Consider the following 27632-nt stretch of genomic DNA (forward strand, 5'->3'; position numbering starts at 1 on the left):
ATGAAACATGATAACCTGCTACTGCATAACCTGCCCCAACACTGCCAAGCAAATGAAGGACCTGAAGTTCCATCAAGAACCTTCAATTTGAATGTAGCACTGACTCCATTTCAAATTCCTTGCTGTCCGACTGTCTCAAAAGACAGGTAAGAGCAGAACTTGTAGAGGAAAATTATTCCATTAGAAGTATTTGATATCAATTTACTGTTACTGAAAGCATTTTCTTGTGGTTATGTTTTTCTGACAAGACACACTTTTTTTCTTTTTGCTTTAATGAAACAGAGTATCTTCTACTTTGTGCAATAGTGTGTCAGTCCCCCAGGAAATAAGTTCATTACAGCTGAAAAGAGGACTGCTAAAATAAATTACACAGTGGCTTTAGCATTCAAAATCTCCTGAAATAATTTTCATAAAGAATAAAATGAACACATATATTGCATTTATTTCTAATTTGGAAAAAATGAGCATATTTCACATAAAATCACCAACATTTATCATGGTATCTACTCCTGCTTTAAACTTTTTTTTTCCTAGATTACAGTTTTACCTAGAATTACTAAAATAAACTTTAAAATTTAAAATTAAAGGAAGCTTGCATTTAGCTTTCATAATCATCAGTATGTAATCAGGAAGTTTCAGGAATAAGTGTTTTGACTGTTTTTTATACAGGCTCAATTATACTAATAGCTGGGGAGCAGGATATGGCAGAATTCCTGCAATTTTTAAAGGTCTGGAAAGCTGAACTTCCATGATGCCTGGCACTCATGACATTTTTTTTAAATCTAAATTTGTATTTTTTCCATACATAATGGATTCCAGAGTGAGCCTCAAGTTCTCCAGTGTTCTTTCATATGAGATTTTATCTCTATTATTAGCAAAACCAGGTCCTAGTTTCCATCTTTCTGGCAGGCTTCTGGTTTACTACAATTGATAAATTCTTTCATTATTTGTAATGTCTCCTATCCAACATCTGAATTTCAGTCAGAATACTTTGATATTATTGAATTATCACGCATGTCAAACTGTGTCTTGATGCCTCCCACTTACATATCTGCCCTGAGGCAAGTTTTTGTGGTATTCCTCGCATTGCAGGAATTTGGTGAATTTCCATCTGCACTCTTTTAACTATTAATAGGCTTGGAAGTTTAGTGAATTATAGACCTGATTTATATTTTAATGAATATCCAGGAAAGAATCCTGTTAGCTACACAGGATACCCAGAAAAATGAAAAAATTAAGCAATGCAACAGCAAGGCACCTTTCAGATGACAACTATGTTAGACCCAATTCTGAAACACAAACATTAAATACAGATAGCAAGGTTGTATCATTCTTTTCTCTGTGACCATGAAAATCAGTATTTTAACACAGGTCAGAAGCTACATTTTTCTGTAAACACACACATGAATTCCCCAATCCATACCTGAAAAGAAGACGGCTGCATGTTTTACAATATCATATATTTTTAAAATGTTATATTTTTTCCTAGTCACATAAATCCAAATAAATAAATAAATAAATAAATAAGAAACAGTTGTTCTCAGCTTTTAAAAATAATTAATCCACTAATTTTATTACATTATTTTCTTGGACTGGAGCATTTGCTACCAATATTTGCATAGCTAGACTGTGCCCCTGAATAACCAGAAGTATGTACATATATTTGAATAATGCTAGGTTGTATATATATACAAAGAAAGTATCCTATGTGTTTTACCCTATCATCAGATAGTCAGATTCAGCATTGATATCCTACGATTATGTGTATAGTTATTTATAGGTTTATTGGGGAACAGTTAATAAAAACAAATTCAGACCATCCCAAGCTAAAAAAAATTCAATTAATTCCAGATCCGTATGTTGCTCAGCGACTATGTCACTTGGCATGTATTGTGGACTATAGGAGAAGATGTGTAGAGTGAAACAGTGGGTGCTGAGGATCTGAGGTGCCAAAAAAATATATTTCAGATGCTCTTTACTTTTGATTAAGGGTCCATTTGTAGCTGTGGTATCCTCCTGGTATATTTCTGGAACACAGCTTTCAGATAATTACATCCAACCAGTTCACGTAGTACAAGACCAAGGTACTGCAAAACAGAGACCTTTGGGAGATTCACGTCAAAAGCAGAGTCCTGAATTAAAATGTCAGTATGAATAAGAACTCTCCTGCCAAGACCTGCTGGAAGCTGTTGGCAGCACATACCCTCAGATGTGTTGGTTTTATGCACTGATCAAAACAATTATTGGAGACCTTCATAAGCTCATAATTTAAGACACTGTATTCTTCCACTCTGGTTTGAGATCCACATGACATACAAAACAAACCTGAAGGGAAAAACGCAACTTTTTAATAATAAAGAAGCAAACTGATGTTCTGATCCCAGAACATGATATTTTTGGTAGTGTGGGTTTTTCTCAAAAGAGAAGAGCCAAAAAGCTGGAAGTTGTCTGTCAGAATTCAGAATAAATCTACTATAATGGAAGTTAGAAATCCTAATAGTGTCTATTAAATCATTTTGTATAGCGCTGAGGCTCTTAAGGATTGCTCATGATAGACATTTTAAAAATATGTTCACCTTAGCCCTTTTTTGAAAATCTCTGGGCTGAGACATTTTTTAATGTGTCTTGAGATCTCAAATGTCACTGGATCAACATTGGCTATAAGTGTTTCTTTGGGAGAAGGAGACTTGTAAATATTTTAAGTTTAACATAGTCCTGTTTGAACTGAATAGATGATCAGACCTTTGTATGCAATGCTTTTCTTTTATGTCTAAGGTAAAGTGGTTGTCCTGCAGCTTGGTAGCCTATTGAGAGCACAGTCAACAGGAATGGTTTATTAATGTTTCCAGTGAGAGCTGGCCTAATGAATACAAACATCACAGCCACACAGGTGACTTGGCATCTGCCTGACTACTTTCAGGTTGGGGCAAAATTTTAGACAGAACTTGTAAGTGAATGCTTGAAACTGAGATACAGAATAGTTTTCTGATACTCTATGGCACATCAGATTCTTATTTTGGTTCATCATACACATCAAACTACTTGATGTCAAATTACACCAATGTATGGAAACGTACAGAGTATCCTCAGCCTCTAGCACATCCATGTGAGTGCCTAACACAGCATTCCTTCAGTCTGAACTACAGCTACTAAACAGTAACATTCCTCACCCCTCTCTAGAGATGGAGAGGGGAAGTTTTCAAAGGCATAAATAACAAATTCTGAAATCAGTGGGAATTAGATGCTAAATCTTCCATCTGTGCTATTGCATATATTTGCTGTCCATATGCTACTGAGAGTGCAGGTATGTATGTGCTGGCAGCTGATACCCAATAACACTGCAAGATGCACATGCTGCACACATCTATCACCTTCTTTCCTCCTCTCACTGATCAAAACATCACTGACTTGACCCAATCTTCATTAAAGAATTGCCATTTGTTGTTGTACTAACTTCTCCTAGTGACGGTTCATCCTAATGGCATTAGCCAGAATAAGTTGAGCAAGTCACAGTCATGAAAAGAGAGCCAAGTTGTCATTGTTTAAAAGACTTCAGGAAACCATCACTGCTGCTGCTATCAAAAGACATTTTGGGTTTGGGGATTTTTTCTTTCAGATATAAAGAGTTCAGGAAATTCCTCCATTGCTGCAAGCTTCCCTGAGGAGCAGAGAAGAAGCATGGAGGACTTGCTCTAGGTGTACTGCCAGAAGACAACTGAGCAAGAGAGAAGGATTTCCAAGTACATTTGTTAATAGATGTACACCTCATGGTAGTGGACAAGACCCTCAGCCGATGTAGACTAGACATATACTTCTCACAGTCAAAATGTTTAAGTGAAGTGCTTTCACCAGAGAAGCACCAAGCAGCAAAATGGTTACACAGCAATTTAGACTGAGATGTACATATATCTGCAGGGGATTTTAAGCTTTTTTTTTTTTTCCCACAAAATATTAATGTGGAAATATATTAGTACTCACAAATGTCTACACAATATTTAGTTGAAACACTTGAAGTTCCAAATTTTCGTATTTATTTTTTGCCCATCATTTGATAACTATTTACTGTTGGTTGTTGTTCCAAACATCCTTCCTGAACTTAAAGATTTCACTTTTGGCCTAATTTACCACATCCCCAAATACCATAGTCATAACTATGAAAAGTCAGTGCTCAGCTTTTTCAGAAAGCTGTTATTAAAGAAGAGATATGTCTAGGAACAACCGCTGAAGGAGCTGTTGGGGAATGCTTTTGGAATTAGGGTTCCTTTTCCTGGACCCTAACCACAGCCAATTTGTTCTTTAAAATATACTGAGGTTGGTGCTACTTCCACTGAAATCAGTTCCAAGACTTCTTTTTCTTCATGACAGCATTAAAAAAAAAAACCAAAAAAAAACACAGCAAACCAAAACACTGGCTAACTGAAAGATAGGCAAATGATGATAAATGATGCTGCCAAATCTGTGTTGTTCAGACACTCATGTAGGATTCAGGATTCAGATCACCATTACTAACTTACAGGAAAGCTTTGAAAGCAGAGCACACTACTTAAGGCTGACTCAGAAAAGTCCAAGGATAGCTTTCAGTCCTGCAGCCTTTCCTGGACAACAGGAATGGAAGATGCAGGCCAGAATGTCAAAGAGTTAAACTCAAAGACTCAAATACTCAAAGACTGGAAACTTGCCTTCCTGTCCTTGTTCTCCACTTTGTTATCATGAGCTAACCTTTACGTGAAATGATCACAGAATATCTCAATTTGGAAGGACTGCTCCTTGAATGTCTTGCCCTTGAGCCCTTTTATCATCTTGGTCCCCTCCTCTGGACACACTCTAACGAGTGTGCTTCTTCCACTAAGGCACCCAAATCAGCGCAGAGTGCTCGAGGTGAGGCTGCACCAGTGCAGAGCAGAGCAGGACAGTCACCTCCCAGTCACCTCCCAGTCACCTCCCAGTCACCTCCCAGTCACTTGGCTCACTGCACTCTGCTGATGCACCCCAGGGTACAGCTGGCCCTTTTGGCAGTGTGACCGACAGGGCACACTGTTCACTCATCTAGCTTGCCATCAACCCAAACACCAGATGTCTTTCCCCAGGGCTGCTCTCCACCTCTCATCACCCAATCTGTACATACAACCAGGGTTACCCCATCCCATGGAGAGTCCAGCACGTGCCTTTGTTAAATGATGTTGATAGGACTTCCATCCCAAAACCATGGCAAGGTGCTGTGATGCCACAGTGATAGGACAAGTGCAAGAATGACTAATGAGCTTGAAACAAGCATTTTCATTCCTCTTGTGTTTGTTTTTTCTGAATATACAATCCCTTGGATTATTAGATGTTCAAGGCACACTAGTGTAGAGCCCCTAACCAATCAAAGTGAATCCCATTCTGGAGAAAAGAAGAGGTCCAGGACCAAACCTTTCCTATTCCACAAGGTAGAAATTGCCTAAGTTGCATGTAGTCTATGTCTCTACATTCCTACACTCACACTGTAAGCCAGGAGAGATTTTGGCCAACTTACCATAATACCTCATGAGAAAGTAGATGAGTCATAGCAACTAAATGTTCTACCTCAGAAAACCAACATAGCAGTCAGAAAGGGAGAAGAGGTTAGCAAGCTGCTTCATACACCTATGTTAATGACATCCATTTGCTGTTGGTTCTGGACAGCTCCCACAGTAAAATGTTACTGCAGGAGAGTTGCTCAAAGCACACCCACAGTCCTGAAGGTACTACTCAGGGGCCAAGGAGTGTAGCCTTTTCTCCATGCTAAGTTTCTGTAAAACACAGAAAACAGGCAAGCACCAGAGCCACACTAACCCAAATAGCATCAGTTTCACTGATCTCCAAACGTACCAGGCTAGAGATTAATTAAAAGCTTCATCTAGTGCTAATAATTACGGAGTAAAAAGCTGAAGTAGGCAAGATTCAAATGAAATATTTTAGCATTTGTGCCTCTGATAGTACTGGCACAAATTTCAGTGGGGAAAGTATAAGAAGCCTAAATATGGTTACATTAGAATTTGTAAATAAAACTTCATGAAGTATCCACAGTGAGAATTAATTAAAATGTAAGGCTTTTTCTAATCCAAGGAAAATTTTACTGATTATGGCTGATCTTTCCACCTGCATTTCCATCATTTTCACACTCTCATTTGCTCTCTGTTGTTGTTTTTATTTTTTGGTGTGGAGCTGTTTGCAGATTCTTGTCAGTGAAAACCATGCAGTTTCGCTGGATTCTGTGAGCACCTTGGCAGAAGGAACTGAAAGTCCCCAGAGTGTAGAAATAACTCATTTCAGGGTAAAAAGTTGGAGCCTGTACCTATTTGAGGCATTCCCATAGCTCCTGTTGGAAGTGTAAGGAAGTGTAAGAGCCAGGCTTTCACAGGGGGAAATGCTCAGCATTCTCAGGAACTTTAAAGTCAGGCATGAGTGCTCAGCACTTCTCAAAATCCAGCCCTGCATGATTTAGATTTTGAAGCACAGGATAATTTCTACACTGGCAGCATGTATGAGTTTTGATATTAGCAGTTCCCTGAGAAATAAAGACAAAACCATACAAATTTATTTGGATTTTTATAAGGAAATAGAGCATAAGCTTTATAAATTTATGTGTTTCCTTTGCACAGAGGCCTTCCTACTGAATGATACTACGATGTCATTCAGCTGGCAAAAAAAAAAAAAAAAAAAAGTGATGTGTGTATGAATGATGAACTTTAAGACTAAATTTTCAGTTAACCAGACTGTGAAGTTAGAGAATACAGCAGTAAACTGAATATTCACTCTACACTTATGATATGAAGTGCAGCTATGATATGAAGTCAAAGAGCCATGTAAAAAGGGATTAGCTAGTAACAGAGGACAGCAAACACAGAAATTCAGACTACAGCATTGTGCCACTTCAGTTCAAGTAGCTCTTCAACAAGGATCTCGGAGTTTGCTTTATAGGTTGCCTATATTTATCAACTAGTAATACTCAAAAATATTAGCCTTTCTACTTGTTAGAATCCAGATCAAACTGAAGTAACTGAAGCAATCATTACACCATATGTATTTCAGTCCATTTTTCTCATACATATTTATACATATGTATTTTTGGAGGAGGCTTGTCAGGGATTATTTTCCTCATTGGTGCTGTTCAAGAGGTATTAGAGTCAATTTGGATGCTGTGGAACTTCTGCAATCCAACATTTTGCCACTTGATGGCACCAGCAAAACACTTGATCAAACCACCGGGATTTTAGATTAAGGTAGTTTGAAGCATAGATGTAAATTCTTTAAAAAGAGAAAATAAACAACCTCTTATATCAGCATTGATAAGTATATTAGAAACCTGAGAATAATTCTGTGATGATTTCACAGTTAACTTTACAGGGTTGTGAGGTGCATTCCTCATGACAGTTGCTCACCAGAATGGGTCATGCAGGTACACAGGCTGAGGAAGAGATCACAGCACCTTTCTAGAGATTTTCTTCTGCAACAGGAAGCAACCAAGGCCTGCTGTGACTGTGCCCTTGTATCAGCTATATAAAAAGAAAGAAGGTTTTATAGGAGTAGGTCAAATTCTGTCCTCATACACACTGAAAAGTGCATAACCTTGGACTCTGAATATTTAACCAACAGATCATTAAAATGCTTTCTCCATTATTATGCACTTCCATCTTAACCTGAAATATGCTGGGTCTCTAAAAACATTTTAATTTTTCCTAGTTTAAGCATTTTCTTTCCCTAGAATATTCTATTTTCCTTCCCTATTTTCTTGGCCTTTCAAAGACCTTTAAATTGAAGGAAAGAGTATATCCTTTTAAACAAAAAGTGAAACACACACAAAAAGTCTTCCACATTAGTAGTCCAAGGTCTTTCGGAGCAAATATTCTTCCTGCCATCAGGAACTATTAAATGGTGACAGCCACATGGAACCTCTCCTGAAAAATACACTCTGAGTGGTGCTAACCTGGGAGCTATTAACACTCAGTTTATTCACCTTATAGCCTGTGAGGGCTCCTTTGAGCCATTACTGTCATTTGTGGGAAATGAATTACAAGGTATTTGCAATAACTCTTTACACTTTCATGGACCAACAATGCCTTTGCCTTAAGGATGAGCACGATCTATCCTTGTGCAGTTTTGCACACTGGAATCAGTCACTGACCGGCTGCAGATGTGCTTTGCTGAGTGCACTGGCAGTGGGTCACACACACATGATCTCCAGTCAAAGGTACTGGAGAACAGCAGTTGCCTCCTTGCTTCTGTAGGTGTAATGGGTCCTCAGGTTCACATCAAAACAAAACCACAAACATTGAGAAAAGTGTTGAAAAACACCTTTCAGCCACTGCCAAAAGCCTTAGTTATACACACACACATCAGGCTAGAGCACTGGCAGCTGTCCTTCCACGGACAAACCACACTAATAAGGCTTCCAGTAGGTTTAGTGACAGCATACAATGAATGCAAATTGTTTTGTTACCTTTTTTTGGGTTGATTTGTTTTGGTGGGTTTGTTTGTTTGGGTTTTTTTGTTTGTTTTTGTCTTGTGGGTTTTAATACAGTTTTGCTGTTTATCATGCCACAAAGTATTTACATTCCTCTGGCTGTCTCCCAGCTCCTTGACCCATGGTGGTTCCCAGACCTGCAGATTCCTGACCAAGCAGGATTTAAGGTTAGGCAAGATAAGTGATTGCCTCCCTTTGCAAGTATAAAAGGCTGTAGAGACAGTCAATTTACACATTTGAAACAATTTATTCTCTAGTTGTAATTTCCTTTCTGCTAAAATTGGCAAGAGTGATACATCTGATTCTAATAATTTACAGAATACATGGGGAAAGTAACAGGAAAGCAAAGCAAAATGTTCTGTGGCCTGATCTAGAAAAGAAGGTGAAGGTCATGAGGCCCCCCATGCTGCATGCCTTTCAGGCCAAAACCACACTTGAGAAAAGAAACAGATCTTTAGAGGCCCCTAGCATGTGTCAGAGAGTAGGAAAGTAGCACTAAGTGGGAGACTCTCATGAAGGTCACACAGCTTCCAATGTGTCTTTTATTACTATCACTGAACAAGTGCAGCTCTCCACTTAATGCGCTGCCATCATGAGGGAAGCTGCAGAACTACTGCACAGAAGCCAGAGTGTCCATAAGGATATTCTCTCTCATGTGAAACTTGATTTATGCCTATTTCATCAAAAAGTGTTTCAAGAGCGCCCACAGTGCACTCATTGCTAGGGAAATGGGATGGTGTTCATCGGCACAACTCCCTGGATTTGTTCTGGGCCTTTCCAAACTGGGAGCATAAATCCCTCCACCCTGAGCCTTGATTTATTTTCAGTAGACAAACTCCATATGGTCCATGGTCTCATCATAAAGGGGCAGATGATATAATACTGAGCAACTGTTTCTTGTGTGGTACAGGCTGACTCCACCAAAAGTCTAATAGAACTCCAGCGAAGAGAGTATGAAATTTTAAAAACTGCTGATATCTTACTTACTTTCCAGAAAAAAGCTTTACCTTTTCTCTTTCTCTTCTGCCTTCTAATCTGGGTGTCTTCAGGCTTTATTAAACAGTATGAGTTTTAAAAATATAACAAATGTTCAGAACAACCATCTACCCTTAAAAATGCAAAACTTTGCTGGCTGTTACAACCTGATCTCAGAAACCTTCTCTAAATCACAGCAGTCATGAAAATGCATGTTCATCCTTATTTTATTGCTGCCTTAAGTTTAGATGTCAAAATGAAAAGTGATATACAATGGTAGTTAAGTAGTTCTGCCATGCCAGAGCTCAAAGCAGATTGACTGTCCTTATTTACATGTATGTGTATCAGCAATATATCCAATTATTGCAGTGAAAAATGTAGCAAGTCACACTGTAACACAACAAAATGGAAATTGAAAATGCTTCTCAGTATTTCTTTTCAATTCACATTCTGTTACAATAATATAGCTGTAACAGAATGTGAATTGAATAGAAATACTAAGATGTATTCTACATATGCACAGCACTGATAGATATCCACCAGTTCTAACAGTAGAAATAAATGGAAAATCAACTAGAATTATTCATGTAATAAACTTTCAGAGATATTGCTGGTCTGCAAATATGGCATTTCTATAAAGGCTTCCCATTATTAAGACAGATGTGAACTTTGAATCAGAGTCCCAGTTTGTTATAAATGCAACAATATACAAATGGTTGCCAGAATTCAACACTTTAAGTCCTTTTATCTTTGTAGCATCATACATTAAAAGTAGATTTTTTGTTCAGCTCAGCTGAGGCATGAGTTAAGCTGGCACAGCAATTTGTGAGATATCACACCTCATGTTGATTGCATTGAGTCCCATAACACCACAGCACAGATTTCACAATGAAGTGCATGACTTCTACATCTCATATCAGAATGTGTGAGTAAAACTGATCTGGCAGTTGAAGTTTATCTTTAAAACACCCATCTTAGTATGGAAAGAAATAAGTACTGTATTTAAACTCTTTTTTGTGAAGGGACTTTTTTTCCTCTTTGTAACTCTGCAACACCCACCTTTACAGAGACCAATTCAATGATGGAGTGGCCTAGCTGCACCCTGAGTCACAGATGACTTGGAGAGAGCTCGGGTGCAGCTCCCATGTCACAGCTATGTCATTAACCAGGCTACTGAACAAACCCCAGCCATGGGAGGAAGAGAGATCCCGCAGGAACTGCTAAGGCTGAAATGATGGAATCCCTGCAGGGCCTATTAACATCCCAACAGTTCTATGTCCTCAAGCTGAGCAAGGGGAGGAGCCCTGAGAAGTTACCATCATCTCCTGCTTGGAAATTGATCTGGGACATCCCTCTTTTCACTGAGGAAAACAAGGGGTTTTAGCAATATGCAGGTTTTGGTATACAGCTTTTGAAGAAACAAGAAACATTGGGTGACAATGTACAAATAATAAAGCTTAAAAAAGGGCTCTCACCTGGAAACATCTACCCATTTACAATAAAAACCCTTTGAAGCAAGGCCTGGTAGATAGGCCTTTCTTATGAAATACACAAAATTTTGGAGATCTAGGTGAACTATTTAGATTAGCCCAGTAATACTTCAGGCATTTGTTTTATGTTTTATTATACCAAAAAGAACCATTAAGCAAATAATTACTTTTTCAACCGTAGATATTTTTCTGACTTGGTAAAATTGCCAAGAGATTCTTAGCTAGGCTTAGTGATTAAATTCTTGCCCTTTAAAGTTAGTGTTTTATTTTGCTTGCCTTGAAATAAATAAGTCTCCAAGGTAAAATATAAATAATGTATTAGCATGGTATGAAGAGGTAATTTCTCTGCAAGTATAAACAGGATATGTCTTTTGTTTTGCATTACTGATAAAAGGAATTTTTAAAATTTTTTTTGTACTAATAGTACATACCATTGTAAACTAATATAGAGCTTATTACATAAAAGTCTAAGGAGATAGATTTTTTTTCCCTCACTCTGTTTTAAAAAGACATTCCACACATCACATGATGTCTTTTCAGTATTTGGCACCTGGCAACACCAAACATTTCTCATGTAATGAGTGGTATCAGTAAGAACACTGCCTGCACTGCTTACACATTGATTTGTCCCTAATGTATATTGCCTGCACTGATTCAGATAAAGTGTGGGAGATGCAAATGAGAGTGGGTCACTTCACCTAAGCTGTTACATTTCTTCTCTAATATAGGCTTCCCAAACCACCAGACACTTTGCCTAGGTACATTTCACCTGTATCTTACCTTTCCTTAATGAAATAAAAGGGCAAGTTGTTCTTCTCACAATCATAATTGCACAGTGCAGGTTCCTTGGCAATAAGCAGCAGCAACACTATGAGGCACAAAAATTTCTCTATTGAACGAAGCATACAATGATTAGGTTTAGAAGATTAGCAGTGCTTACTTAGCACACACACATTCTCCTAACAAATACTGATCTTGCTGACTTGCCTATGGGCTAATTGGGTTTTCTCCACTGTTTTGTTCATGGCCTCTTTACCTAATGTGAATTAAAGTGTCTGAGAGCAACTATAAAGCACAACTTCTCTGTCATAAAGCAGATTTATGAGACAGAAGCCTCAGAAAAGCCCAGCTTGGTAAGATCTCGTTATGCCATGACACACAGCTCCAGGAACCAAACTAATCTGGCTCCTGTACAAGACTGTGACTTTGCTTTACACAGCAGCTGGGGGAAGGTGTTTGCTCTCAGCAAGTTGCTGTATGCAGTGGTGCTAAAGGTAAATTAATCCAAACAGGGATTCATTTAACAGGCTAGTCTTTCTTACTGGAATAAACTGCTGCTTTAATTTTCCTCAGATTTCATTATTCTCCTGATTTTATTAAGCCTTAAATTACTCTATCATTAAAAATTTATAGCTGAAAAGAATAGCCACAGGAACACGGGACTTCATGAAATGCCAGTTCTCTGTATCCCATAAAATCTCCAGTTTAGCTTTATCCCCTTCCTCACAGAAATAAATGTCATCTTAGAGACAAATTTTGATTACACAAGCACAAACTCAGTTACTATTAATTGGAGCTGTGCAAGAATCTTAAATTCCCTTAAGCCACATAAAAGTAAATGAGAATCAGTATGATTGATCATGTAAAAAAGCTGCAAGGGCAGCATCATTGGGAATTCTTTGCAGGGTGCAAGCAAAAGGGGATTAAAAAATTAAGATACTACCTTTTTGATTCTCACATCTCTCCCTGTTCTTGCAAAGTGTTATATTTAATCTAAAGCTCAGTGAAACGTGAAATAAGGAAATTTTCTTTCTTTCTGTCCTTCTTCCTGACAACTTAAACCAACCCAAGATCATTGTGCCTGTCATTTTCCTCCTCTCACCCCTATCCTACACACATATCTAGGTACACCATGTTTCCAAACTTCATTTCACTTGAGGGTTGAAACACTGGGATCAATTCAAGCAGTCATCAACCTTTCCATCCCCATATCTCTAGATAGAAAGACTTTTGGCATGGCTGTTCTGAGGAGACCATAGGTAAGAGAGAACTCCACTGGCTCACCCTTTATTCTTGAAACTTACCTAAAAACACTGTGGCAGCTGTGACTCTTTTCTGCTGAAGTTTAACAGAATCTGACTACACCAATGATCAAGGTAAGCACTTTGGCTTAAAATAAAGTTGTATGTGCTGATAGTTGCAGTCTCATGGAGGCTGTCTCAGCACTGAGAATAAATGCAACTTGTGGCCCCCTTGTAGCCTCAGAAGCCAACAGAGCTATTAGCACAGCTGCCATTCCCCACAAAAGCATGATGGATCACTTGGTGTGTTTGCTACCTTCTGCCAGACAACTAATTCTCCACAGTTCACAACAGGAAAAGAAAAATAAAAAAAAAATCATCAGTGGGACCCAAAAGTAGCATTTTTTGAGCCAAAATCATGCCTGCCACTTGCATTGGGGTCAACAGAAATACCCATGGAATAAGAGATGAATGATTTAAAACATTTTATCACTACACAAATAGTAGAACAAGACCCAGAGAGAAAAACACAATTCTTCCTATCCCTTATGAAGTCTGAGATGAAACCCTAGACATTCACTACTTGCAGAACACTATGTAAGCCATCATGAGGTGCTTGTTTTTAACCCCAGCAGCATCTTACCCTGAGAGTGGTTTACATCAAATATTAGAGGAAAAGGGCATGAAATTATTGTTCTTAACTGACAGGTACTTTGTTTCAGAAGACTTCAAAATGACCACCTGCGTGAACTGATGAGAAGCACTTGGCAGCTACTGACCACAGTGGGTTAGGGGGAATTTGGGACAGGAAAAAGCCAGCACCTCTGTGTGCCATGGCAGCGCTTGTCAGGAAAGGCTTGGCAGTAACTGTTTGAAACAGAAAAAGCACACGCTGGTGTGGATAAGAAGCTTTTCAGCCAAGTAAAAGCTGATAATGTTAAGTGGGAGGTCAATTTGCATTAATTAGCTTCCATTCCCAGTCATAAGTACAATGCTGTACTGGTATTTATATAATTAGGTACATGACTGATTTTTTAGTGAAGAATTTGTCCATCCAAACCCAAAATCCTTCCACAGAATATGTAATGCTAGGAGTAATCATTTTTAGTCAGTTTTCACTGGTCACTGGTCAATTTAAGAAACGCTAATCATGTGTGGAGGTGGGCTTACAAAGCCTATTTTTGCATAACAGGAGGATCATCAGAGACCAAAACCTATTTTCAGCAATGTTTAACAGGTTCAGAATTATCAGCTAAGAGGACAGTCAGTATGGGCACTTAGGAAATACTTTAATTTCATTTGCTGCTCCCTTCATATGTTTTGACTTTCTCGGAGACTGGGACACTCCAGCTCTCATGGCTGAAGGAGAATCCCTGGTTAAATACAGATAACCTAGACTACAGCCTGGTGACTTTTACTACTAGAAAGTTGTGCTTAAAAGCTTTGTGTCTTTTCCACATCTCTCCTTTACAAAACTCACAACGTCTGTTATGTAATTAATGCTGGCAGCATCATTGTGAGGTAAATAAGGAAACAAGAGGCAGAAAGACTGGAGAGAGAAAAAGTGGTGACAGGGTTGGAAACTAATTCCAGTGCAGTTTCATTTTTAAAAGACATCTAGAAAAACTTAGTTATTCCTGATGGTGACATTAGGAGTTCAGAACGAGCTTCACAATTCATTAATCTTTAGAGTCTGCTGTTCCTGTTTGTAAAAATCGTGCACAGAAAACAAAATAAGAACCTTCCCTGCTGGAGTGTAAATCAACCCAGAGTTCCTGCAATTGGCAATGGGAAGATGGCCTTCTGCAAAGGCAGTATTTTATGGTATAAAATTGAGCTCTCAGCTGCTTGTCACCACCTTTTTGCCTGAGACAACTAGATTTCCAGATCTAGTGGTGCAGATGACCATGTAGAATACCTCCACTAAGACTTTATCACACATCACTGGGTTAACTGGTGCTGATAAAACAGCTGATCTGGTCTAATCCTGCTGATTTTGTATCAAAAGAGTGAAGATGAGTTCTGTTTGCACATCCATCAGATCAGTTTCCACAGGCAAAAGAGACATTAGCAGCAGCTCACAGAAAGCACCTCTCCTACCATCACAGCTGTCTTTATAGTGAGCATTCATCTACAAATGCAGCTAAAAATGCAGATCTGTCTGTCCTTCTGATCAATGCAGACACACTGTTTGCAGATGTGGCAATGGAAACAATAAGAGGCAGTTCATTTTAAGGCAGTTTATAACTGTGACTACTACAGAAGAAAGCTTACATAGCTTTCCCTGCCTACCATATGTAACTACCATAAGAAATTGATTCCAAGTTATTTGACCCAAGTTCAGCATAAGTACATACCTGTTGAAACTTCCACTTGAGTACTAACACTGCAACAAATATATTTTCCCACCAGATTTAAATTTTATTAGCATTTGCTAAACAGATAACTGAGGGAGAGCAGGGTGACCACATGTTATTTCAAGTCTTTAAAATAGTCTTCCCCATACAGCACATATATTTGTTTTATACCTTACCTGTTTCTTCTTATCCTTCAGTTTTCCAAGTTTGTAGAAGAAAATGGTCAAATATATATTTCAAATCCACCAAAGACAGTAGTACACAACTCCATCTTAAAGAGCTCAAATACAAGTACATTTTAAGGAGCTCAAATATAACTTTTCTCCAAGAATTACCAACACGCTACAAAACACTGAAAGGGCTCTGGAGATCACAACACACAGTCAGGTCTTCACAGGTAAGCAATTTTTATTAAATTTACTTAGTTGGGATAGCAATGTGAGACCACAAATTATTAGCCCCTGAATTACTCAAAGACACTGCTTTTTTTGTCATTTAGTAACAAAGGACACATAAACTGTAAATTATTTAAGGTTTTTCAGGGGGATTGTGGATTAGTCCTGATTTTCCTAACCCATAAAAATGTGTGACAATAAAACGTCTCTGTTTAGGAACAGTTCCAATATATTGCCTTACATAAAAGCAGTTTGCAGATTGACTGGAGAACAAGGAGATGACACAGAACTAATAAATACTGGATTTACTAAGAATCTCACACTTCCACCACAAGTAATACTGGCAAGAGTATTAAGAGAATCAGCTGGCAGAATTAAGTCTTCTCTTTGACAACACTTAAGCACAGGGCAAAGCTCACTCTAAAGCAGAGGCAAGAGTTCAGAATACTAAATCAGTCCTGACACAGCAGGTTGACAGAATGGATTAATGACTTCTTTAGGGTTTGCAGAAGGGGCAGTTACTGTGATTATCTGCTTACTTTTTATCTTACCATTTTAAGTTGGCACCAACACACAACAGAAGTTCAAAAGACCTTTAGCCTTGAGCAGTATGTGTAACAGCGTCCATAAAATGAGTTGGCAGCTGTCATGTGGATGGGCACAATCATGACAGTCTGAATGAACTCACCAATTTACTGTCCTTATTGCACTATGTGTTTGATAAGTGACTTATTACCATTGCAGACTACTACTTCCTTACTAACCACACCAGTTTAAGTTTGGCAGAGTTTCTATGATTTATACTCCTCCATTTGCATGAGTGATTTGCCTTTCTTCCTCCAGGGTCCATCAATAACACTAACAAATTATATTTTAATGCCAATATTTACTCTTAAGGCTGTATAAAACTATATTGAAAAACGCTGTGTTTGTTGTTTATAACACTTTTTATATTCTCTGCGACCTGTATAAAACTGAAAAGATACTATCTGCATTAAATGCTACTCATGCAAGCAGAGCATAATGTGGCATATAAGCAGAGTAAATTAGGTTGAGAGTTGTGTTTTGCTAATGCATCATTACTTGTGATGGCTTTATATACACAGCTCTGACTGATTGCAACTCTAAGCAATTGTAACTGACTAAGCAATTCTGCAGGTAAAACAGAAGGAACACATTCCTGCTCTGCTGGCTTTATAGCACTTTGCCCTAGCGTGACTAAGCCAGAACACACTTCCAGATTCAAACTGCACGGACTTACATAAAGCAGGGCAACTGTGTCATTTTCACAGTTATAGTCCCAAATGGCCATGGATAAGTCCCCAAATTGTCCTGCTTTTCTTCTGTTTGATTAAAACAAATCTAAGTAAGGAAATCCCTTCTGATTTACATTTTACATTTCCTGACATGTTTACAAATTTCTGATGATTGAATCTCTGTATCGGAAACGGAAAAGCTGTATAACTTTTTTTTTCAGTGTAATGAAGAAAAAAAAAATTGTTTACTTTATGATAATGAACACTTCAAAGAGCACTTTCACCAGTTTGTCTCCAGAAATGAAAATCCAGACCAGCACCTTACATAATTCAAAACTGAGCAGTTTTATTGCCCTCTGGCTTCCAAAGTGAGATTGGCAGAGGCCTGTCCAGGGCCATGGTGATTTACCTGAACACTCATTCACTTACAGCATACATATGTTGAATATCAACAGTAACTGGTGAAGTTTGTTCTTTGGCTAAGGGACTCAAATGTACTTTACATCTGAACAGTTCCTTTGGCTCTGCACCAGTAGCTAAAGCCTCAACAATGCAAAAGATTCATAGAGGTTAACAGTATGTGAGCAGTGGATCAAACCGTGGTTGAGAAAGCTAAAACAGTCACATGCAAGTGAACATCCTAAAAACCACCTGCAACTGTTCCTAAAAGAAGTTAAAACCACATTAATTCAAGTCACCATTTATACTATCATTCATATGAGAAGACAGATGCTTATAGAAGAAAGAAAAAAACCACAAGACATCTATACCCATTTAAATCTTATGCACCAGAGTGGAACAGAGTAATTAATTCTCCAAAGCATAAAGAGTGACCCTGAGCTCCCTATATGACAGGGGCAGTAGTGAAGGTCTGGGCTGTTTCTCTTAACTGAGTGACCTCTAACTGTGCCTTTTCAGGGCAGTCAGGGTCAATGGTCTGCTAAAATAAGCAGTCCCTACTAAGAGACATAGATGGCAGTATAAAGCCTGCTACTTTCTTCATACAGAAACATTTCTGCTGGTCTGTCACAAGTGACACCTCCTGAAGGGTGCACTGCATGCTGACTTCAAGGTGAACATCCCCATGAATCAATTCTGCAAAAACAGTACTCCTTCAGATGCCTTCACCTGTACTCAGCATTCCCACTTTTGTCACCAGCTACTAAGGCACAACGCTGAGTGAAATTAAAAGAGCAGCCAGCCTAGGTCAGCAGTGCAAAGTTACAGAAAGCACAGACCAAGATGGGGTGTGAGCCAAGAGCAGGGCACTCTGTCTTAGACATGCTACCAGAAAGTTCCTTATCTTGATTCAAGTCCCACAATAAACAACCTTCTGAAAATCACTGACATGTTGAAAAAAGAAGCACTGTAGAGGCAGCAGCTTTCAGGAAGGCCCAAACTTGAACCCCTTCCAAAATCTGCATGTTCACTTTCCTACAAAGACTTCAAGCCCAGATATTTGCATCATACAATATCGGAAAACCCAGTCAGCCTAAGTAAGCCAAGCTTACTACTGGATGTCAAGCATGAAGAAAGTGGAATTTTGTTGCACAGACTTTGCCATCAAGAAACACGTCTGTCTGCATAGAAACAGAGGATGGGCCAAGAGAGATAACACTGCCTGAATGGATCCCCAGCTGTGAAGTTCCTCAGCTCCAGACAGTTCCTACGGAGCTGCAACATTTCTTCTCTATGACAGCACAAAAACATTTATATGATTCCGTAAAAGGAGAGGAAAAAATCCTCACAGGTAACACGACTGAAAGAGACACAAGAACTATGGTTTCAATGATTTTTTAATTTCTTTAACTGACATATGTTTAAAAAAAATGGAGTAACAAATAAAAAGAACTTCAACACAAATTGTCTGGCCTTTCCCAAAGAACCATAATAAATTCAAACAGCAAAGAGAAGAGCAATTACAGTAGCCCAGGACATGTGCAGACTATTTGAGACCACTAGAAGAGCTTGAGCTAGAGTCTGTGAAAACCTGACTTTTCTAGATAAACACATTAGTGGGATAAACACTGGTTGGAAAGAATTAGTTCATTAAAGGCCAAATGGATTAATAAATGAGCATTGCAGTATGACTGGGAATAAATTTAGGGTGGGTATGACAAGATGATTTTTAATGTTCACGGCAGGGAGGTTCAGGAATAGCTGAGGAGCGGATCAGAGAAGAGGCTTGCCTCCATTTATGAAAGGAGCCATGATGCATTTGCCAACAACAGCTGGGGACCAGCGTTATTGCCCCAATAAGGCTCTTTGCAGGCCCTCCCAAACACCAAACTTCCATGTTAAAAGGATCTTCTGCTACTCTGCAGGGGGTCAAATGCCAATGAAGACAGCACTGCTGCGCATACACGGGGACAATATGAGCCATGGTGTCTCTTTGCGCACAGCTCACACGGGGACAAACATGACTCATGAGCCATGGTGTCTCTTTGCGCACAGCTCATTATCAAAGTCTCCACGCTCTAAGGCTGACTGGCCTCTGCAAACACACATTCCTGTGTCAGACTGTTGTGGCTTGTGTTTCAGACTCTTTTTCCTTTTTCACTCATTGTCTGAGACAGGAATGTTTCAGAGAACTCTAAGGAAAGGACATATAAACTGAAAGGAAGTCTGGTAGAGGGAGAATGGGACTTAATAGTCCCTCCAGGGATTTGAAGAACCTTTAGGATGAAGCAGGAAAGCTACCAAGAACATGTAATCTCTTATTAGGAGTCAGACTTAAATGGCTGAAAGTGATAAACATAGTAGCCAGAGATTAATAATGAGCATTAATTTGGGAGTTATAAAAAAAAAATAATACCAAGAGATAAGGAAAGAAAAGCCCTGCTGCCATGTTGTGGTCACAGAGCTGTTCTAGATTCCTGAGAAGTGTGAACAAAAATCAACTAAACAAAACAGTCCGCAAATACAATATATATAAATATCTTGAATATTTTTTGTGAAGATTTTTGAAAACAAGAAAGGAGTAAAGGAAACTTTTGTGGAAAGCTATCTCACTTAAATTGCTACCTTCTGTGTGCTGACAGATTTATGATGCTACTACACAGATTTCAGGAACATAATATTGGAACAGCTTTTTCAGGAACAACTCATATTGGTTCAATACATATCTTAAGAAGCTGCAGCCAAGTGGGGATTAAAGAAGCAGAAACAGCACACAGACATTCATTAGGGGTTCTTTTAACTCTTAAATAAATGAGATTATTCAGTCGTTCCCTAGAGAGAAGCGGAAGAGAGAGGAAAATACCATTGTGTTTTTCATTGAGAATTTTTTCATTGCATTCTTCTAAGCAGTCCCATTAAGGAATCAGATATATCTCCCTCTCCCTTCAAGCAAATCACCAGGGTTCAGGAGACTGGCAGGATCATACCCTGAATACAAGGCTCAAACAGAACCTTGTTTCCAGCTAGTCCTTACCAACTGAACTTTCCCTTACAAAAAAGAGATGCTAGCAAAGAATCATGGCACAAGTCACTTATGACTTTATTCAAGTGTGAGATCTTCAGAAGGTTAGCCAGGACACAGTGGCCCAGCAGTGCACTATTTTCAGGGTGAGTATTCTGAGTACAAAGGGCTCCAAGGCTACCAAAAGGATACAACTAAAATGACATGACCGGAGTCAGAGACCTTATTGTCTGTTAGGACAGGACACTCACTTTCCATCTTACTTTCACACATTTCAGAAACAATGAGACTTTTAGTTGTGAAAACAGAGGTGATTTATACATTTATTAGGACACAAGTAGAGTACAGGAGAGCATCTAGAGGACTCAGTACAAAAATAACCGAGCAGCACAATAACAGCTGAAATTTAAAAGTGAAGTATGAAGAAACTTATGCAAAGAACTGCTGAGGACAACTCAGCCATAAATGGGTTTTTAGATGGTTGTTACCTCCTGGAGCAATTATTTTAAAATAAATGCAGACCCCTGCCTTTTGCTCTGCCTCTAGTACAGCAGAAACGACAGAATGTTGTGTTATTTGGATATCTTGCATTTAGTTTTGTTCAGCACACTTCCTAAGTAACAAAAAGCAAAAAAGTCTGGGAATATAATGAAGGCAAAAAGATTGACATAATTTTTTAAAGCCCTAGAGACATGTCCTAGCAGCATAAGAAAAACATCTTCCACACTAGCAGTTTGGATTAAGTGTTCTCAGAGCTCTGAAACTCCATGCTTTAGGATTATAAACTCATCCTGGGTGAGTGACTACAAAACATCCAGCATTCATCACTGTCAGAAACAGCACTAAACCCCTAATCTGGTGTGATAGAACACTTGACAGATACCTGAAGTCTGATGTAAAAAGAAGCAATGAAGCTGGGCTTTTAAAATCTGATTCTAAATCTACCAGTCAGGTGATCACTTGGTGACCAAACTCATGAAAACTTGACACAACAGGCAGCAAAACAAGCATAAGATCCTTACAGGGAGGAAACCCACCTGTCCACTGACAGAAACACCCCATGTGTTCCACCACATGCAGGAGTGACTTCCTCTCAATGAAGAAGACTATAAAGAAGAGAATCCATGAATGTGCTGTCTCAGGATTTGGTCAGGCTTCTCACTCAACAGCTCCTCCTGCTGCTGTACACAGAGGCCTCGTAGCTCTGCAGAGAACTGGGTTTACATTTACAAAAATTAAGCCTGCCAAAGCACACCAGTTCCATTTCTGTCAGAAAGTGGAGAGAAATTCGCCAGTTTATGGCCTTATCTCTATTTGTTATAAAAGGTTTCTCCTTTGAAAATTCTGAGGTGAGCAAAGCTTTTATTTTTAAGATTCTCATGTGACTCTTGGGACCACACTAGTGCTCATATTTCAAGCAAGCTCCTCCTGTCTGCCTATACCTTAGACACAAGAGTTGCATAGGCTTTAGTAGATTACATTAAATTAGCACATCATCATTACATAAGGAGACCCAACCATACAAATCTCCTTACAAAAGGATTCTTAATTTTAAGCTTTTCATGGGGCTGAGTTGATGCTTTGGAGACTAATTTCAGAATGTCTGATTTAGGCTGTTGCAGAGGCACTTCTCACTCTACAGCTTGGATTATTCAGAAGACTACATCCCAGATGATCATGGATACACAAAGCAAATGTGTTATTAATGTAACTGTTATCCCCTCCAAACAGGATATTCCAGTAATTCTTCCAACTGTTTTGACTCATTACAAAAAAAAAGAAAAAAAAAAAAAAAAAGGAAAATTGGGTAGTTTTGACTAACTACTTGCCATCCAAAAGTTGAAATTGAGGCCAGTAGAAATTGCTGTTATTGTAGCATGTTTTTTGTCAAATGCAATCAGAATTTCAGACAATGTTCAAGGACATTTATTACACCTCTATTATTTTAAGCTTTCCAGTAAACTGTGGCAGACTCCACAACAGCATGAGACTAACTCTAAATTTAAAAACATAATAGACTTGATAAAAGAATCTCCTTTCATTTGACTTTCATTTCTTGAAGCCCTAAAATTAATTTTTAAGTTCTTTTCCAAAGAAAGATTATGTCTTTAAGAAAAGCTAAACTTCTGGAAAATTGCTGAGTCCTGAATCTTTCAAATGTGAATGACCTTCTTGGTTAACTTAATTAATTTTGTCCTTGAACTAAAAAAGCTTGGTTTGTTTTTTTGTTTTTTGTTTTTTTTTTTCCTAAATTGCTATCTTGAATCACCTCTCTTTTTAACCTACTTTCACTATGGAAACTGGATTATAAGGATTCAGAATGATTTTTCTGATAGTAAACCAGAAGTTGATGCAGTCCAATCCTAGGCCAAGTCTTGCATTCAGTCCTTTCTTGCTATTACATGCTTCACTGCAAATTACCCCAACTTCATGCACCTATGTTTCATACTCACTGCTCATTCAAACAAGATGTCTGTGTTGACTTGTCTCAAACCATCATCTTATTACAGAGAAGTTGTATCCCACACATCTTATTTTGAGGCCCAAGGTTATTTATCAGTGAGCCCACAGATAAGAAGGCATTTATCAGTCTGCAGGCAGCTACTGGGGAAGTGCTCAAGCAGGGCAACCCTGTATCTCCACACAGTGAAGGCAGGTATTGAGTCCATGTCCTCAGTTTGAGGTCTGTGTTTGTTTTAAGTGACAAAGAGTGACTCTGAACCCTGGATCTCCTTATCTACACAGCTCCCCACAGGCCAGATGAATGACAGACACTTCTACCTACCCCAGTCCTGGGGACACTTTATCATACAATAAATGGCTGCTGAATAAATCTTCATACCTGAGGCTTAGAATCACAGTACCAAAGGATGGTCAAAGTACTTTGTTATTTTCACACCTGTTAAACTCATCAGTAAATTTATCACTTGGTAAGCCCTGGCATTATAATGGTTGTGCAATTGATTCAGCTAGGAAAGCTTGGCAGTCTCCCAGCTTCCCACTCTGGCTGGATTGGCTGCTGTCTCTCCCTCTGCCTACTGAAATTTCTTTTACAGCCCATTACGATGCTCAGCAGCACTGCCTCACCCTGTGCCTAAGTGGAACCTACAAGATCCTGGCCAGGCAATTCTCATTACTTAACACTTAAGAGATATTATTATGTCCCTTAGTGCCAAGTAGTTGCTTTCACAGTTTCACAAAACCCCCTCTCCAAAAACACAGGAACAGCAGAAAGAACTCCAAGTTCTGCCTTCCTCTGTCAAGATCAATTCTTTTAACTGCCACTTTACACATTGGCTGTGGAAAATATTTTTATGTCCCACTCCCAAATAATTGGTCTTTATAACATAAGAATGAGACAGTACATCAGAAGTTCTTTAAAATGCAGGAATAATTTTTCCTTTTGAATAATAGCAATTAAGCATTGAATGTAATCCAGATACTCAAGTCAATGTAACACTTGTCATAAAAAAAAAAAACAACAAAAAACCAAAACACAACATTGTCAAAGACAACTGCACAAAGAATAAATACACTGCCACAAGAAATAACAAAAAGCAGTCCTTAAAATAAACCCGAGAAATGTTTGGTAAAATATTACACCAAAGTAGATGCTAGGCCAATATTTAGCTTTATCTTAAGAAGGAATACAGTCACCTTTAGGAACTGCAGCTTCTCAGAGACTGCCCTCGCAACTGTTTAAAGCAGCAGCAAAACTGGCTTCTCTGTCTTAGACTGTACAAGCAGTAGAGATTAGAGGCACACCATTCATCAGGCATTTTTATTTCCTTTTGAGTCTCCAATGCTTTTCAACTTTCTTCCCTACCTGTTTGGGTGAACAGGTTCCTGTCTTCCTCCAGAACAGCCTGTAAAAGACATAATAAACATAAAGCCAGCAGTATATTGCAAGTGATAGGACTTGTACCATAAGAGTGTAGAAAAGTAACCCTGAACCCATACATTTGCCACTGCAGAATATTCCTTTCTGAAGGATACCAGCATAAAAAACTTTTCAAGCTCAGCCCAGAATAACTCTTTCATCTTTATAAACTGGGCTTTGAAAAACCCAAGAGGAGATATACCTTTCCCCCCGAACAATTCCAAAGGCAAAGATAAAATCAGAAGAAAAACAAAAAACCCCACAGGTTTTCTGAACTGCTTCAGTACAGTTTAGAAATCACAGTGGTGCAAATCAGTCAGTACTGCTTTGTGATGAGGTAAGATTTATGACTCAGGTCATAACTCAAACAGTTTCTAAGAACCAGCTCACACCACAAGGACTCCAACACAAATCACACACTCCCCAGTGCTGGCACAGTTTGCTGATAACCAGCAACAGCTCAGGCTTGTCCCACTTCCACACGGTAAGGGGATGAAAACAGGCCAAGGTGCTCAAGCTGCTCAGGGATGAGGTGATGATTTCCACAGGAAATGGGTTCTAAGTTCTTTGTCAAAGACCAAACCAGAAGTTTAGTACAGAGTTGAGAAAAAAAAAATAAATCACATATTCTCCTGAGTTCCAGTCTAGGTCCATAATGCAGGGTTACCTTTTTTCTTTTATTTGCAGTGTGCCTCGTAAAGAGATCTGGATGCTTCTTTTGACATGTTTTGTTTATTATTCGACTTGACACATTAGGGGGGGTTTATTTTTCCTTCATTTGGGACAGAATTACATAGAGTTACACACAGAATTCTGATTGCAATAGTTCTGTAGTTCCAGTGTGCAACGACCTAAGCTAGGAAAAAGTATTCCAGGTGTAACCACAGTGAATAACTGAAAGACTAAAATATGAGCCTTCTAGGCAAACCACACCAAGGCAGTCTAATGAATGTTAATGTGTGTAAAGTATAGAGCACTGGAATTGCACCCCGAGTCATTTTAGTTTACTGCAGCAATTCAAACCCACAAAGCCAGGAAAGTCCTGCCTTTGTCTTCAGTGCTGCCTCTGGAAGTCCCACACCATACTCTGCCCTACACAGGAAGATGCAGGACTTCACACACATTTCACACATATCTGCAACGTATGTTGCAGATGCCACATTTAGCAGAGAAGCCAAAAATTTCACTATTGGTCTGTCCCAGCACAGAACACTTCAAAAAGCAAATACTGAGCACCTTGAACAACACCCTTTCCTGCACCTTCTACTTTGCTTACAGGTCAGTTCTTACCACAGTGTTGCCCCAGATCCACCCTTAGCAATGCCCAAATGGGCTCAAACAGATATGAGAAATCCTCTCCAATTGAGATATCTCTTTTTACTGGTGAAAACACATCCCCTAACCTACTATCTTGATATATCAGTACCTCTGCTTCCAATAATAATACAGTATGGGAACCTACTAATACTCTGTATCATTTACACCTTCAGGAAAGAGTATTATATCCTGAGTCCATCCAGTTGTCTTGAATTAAGCTGCAGTTTTGAAGAACAGCTTCTTGGAAAAAAACTGAAAAAAATATTACTAGTGTCCCTCCACATCAGAAGGATTAACTGTGGCACACAACGTGCAATTCTCAGAATGGAGCATACATATTTAAAAGGCAAAATGCAACAGAAATTAAGAGAGCTACAGATGCCTGAAGTTTATGTTCTGTGAAGAAAGGGAGAACCTCTGAATAGATGTCAGCACACATCAGGCCACAACAAGGCCTTAAAGAGGCTTAAGAATTTACACTGGTGCAATTTCTTAGAGCAGCTTAAAGCAGCTTTCAGCTACCTCCTTTAGAGATAGAAGAGACATGGTTTTATCATGAGTTTTGTGATATTAAGTTACATCTGGCCCTTGGAATCATTTAAGACACACAAGCCTTACTAAATGAAACTCAGTCCTTACAATCATGGTAAAAAGTCTAAAAACGAGAGTGAAAGGCACCATGAAGGCTCAAAACCAAACAGCAAATAAAAGAAACAGAGGATGCCTTAAGTTTTTAAAATAGTATTTTTCCAGTCAACCTCACAATTATGGGAGTCTGACATGATTTGAGATTTGAGTTGGGCAACAACAGCAGAATTCAAGACCCTGATTTAAAGTGGTTTCATTGCACATATTGCCTCACTCTTCATGAAATACATGAATTTATCTGTATATCGTAAGCAAAACAGTTTTACTGTGGCCAGTGAACTGTCAATAAGACTACAACATAAATTGTTAAAAGTTTAAGAATGCATACTTTGTATATACCTTGTGATGAAGTGTTTAAAAATGCACAAAACCTGTGTCGTGTGCTCTAGACACCATGAGCTTTGGAAGGTAATGCACTGTCTGAACTAGGGAGTGATGATTTCTGAATGGTCTTGTGAATTATCTACAAAATTCTGCCATCAGAGGAACCCTTGATATATTTTTACAGTCCTCACATCTTTCTGCTTCATGTTGACTGTTCACATGAGCCCTGCCTCATGGGCAATTACAGGGGCACACCCACACCAGTTCCAGGACAACATAAAAGCACACACAGAAAATAAATGTTTTTCCAGTGTCAGACAGTGGAAAATTCTTACAGCTTTAATGTTCTTAGTTAAAGCAAACAGTTTGAATGCTGGACATTACTACACTGGGCTGTTCCAACAGCTCTTCCTCCTCCTTGCCAAGGAGAGTGAGATGGCAGTCGTGTCTGGAATTCACCGTTCCAATTCTGCTCGGAAGGCCACAACATGTGAATACCGACATGTCCTCTTTGAGCACTACCACGCTGCTGGGCTGGCGTTTGGGATGCTCCCATCCCTTCGTGTGGCAGTCCCTTCCACAACCCTCCCGTGTTTGCCGGAGCAGCGTGGCTTTGGCGTCCCACACGGATGGAGGATGCGGCCACACGCCCGCTCCCCTCCAGCCCTGGCCGCCATCTGCGGGGGGATTTCGCCTCACTTCGGCAACACTTCCACTCCTTGCACGCCCGCTCCCCTCCAGCCCGCATGGGGCCATGCTGGCCGGCGGCCCTGGCTGCCATCTGCGGGGGGATTTCGCCTCACTTCGGCAACACTTCCACTCCTTACTCCCTTGGCTACCCTGGAGAAGCTTTTAAAACTCATGGACAAGCTGGTGAAGGGTCTGGAGCACACGCCCTGTGAGGAAAAGCTGAAGGAGCTGTGGGTGTTTAGCCTGGAGGAAAGGTGACTCAGGGGACACCTTATCCCCTCTACAAGTGCCTGAAAGGAGGCTGTGGCCACATGAGGGTTGGCCTCTTCTCCCAGGCAACCAGCGACTGGAGGATACCGTGATTCCGTCTTAA

At 39.2% G+C, this 27632-nt stretch overlaps 1 protein-coding gene across 1 annotated transcript; it reads left to right on the plus strand.

Annotated features, from left to right (window-relative positions):
• On the plus strand, nt 1–27632 carry CUNH7orf31 (chromosome unknown C7orf31 homolog). The gene is given in 14 exon segments (XM_039703129.1): nt 1–146; nt 3617–3734; nt 3737–3795; nt 4851–4878; nt 6661–6710; nt 11679–11708; nt 12802–12939; nt 15607–15725; nt 17898–17901; nt 17987–18085; nt 18294–18562; nt 18565–18729; nt 26922–27449; nt 27595–27632. Coding segments are annotated over 14 exon segments (1791 nt in total).

The sequence above is a fragment of the Passer montanus genome, unplaced genomic scaffold, assembly GCF_014805655.1.
Source record: "Passer montanus isolate IOZ18808 unplaced genomic scaffold, ASM1480565v1 scaffold10, whole genome shotgun sequence".
NCBI lineage: Eukaryota > Metazoa > Chordata > Aves > Passeriformes > Passeridae > Passer > Passer montanus.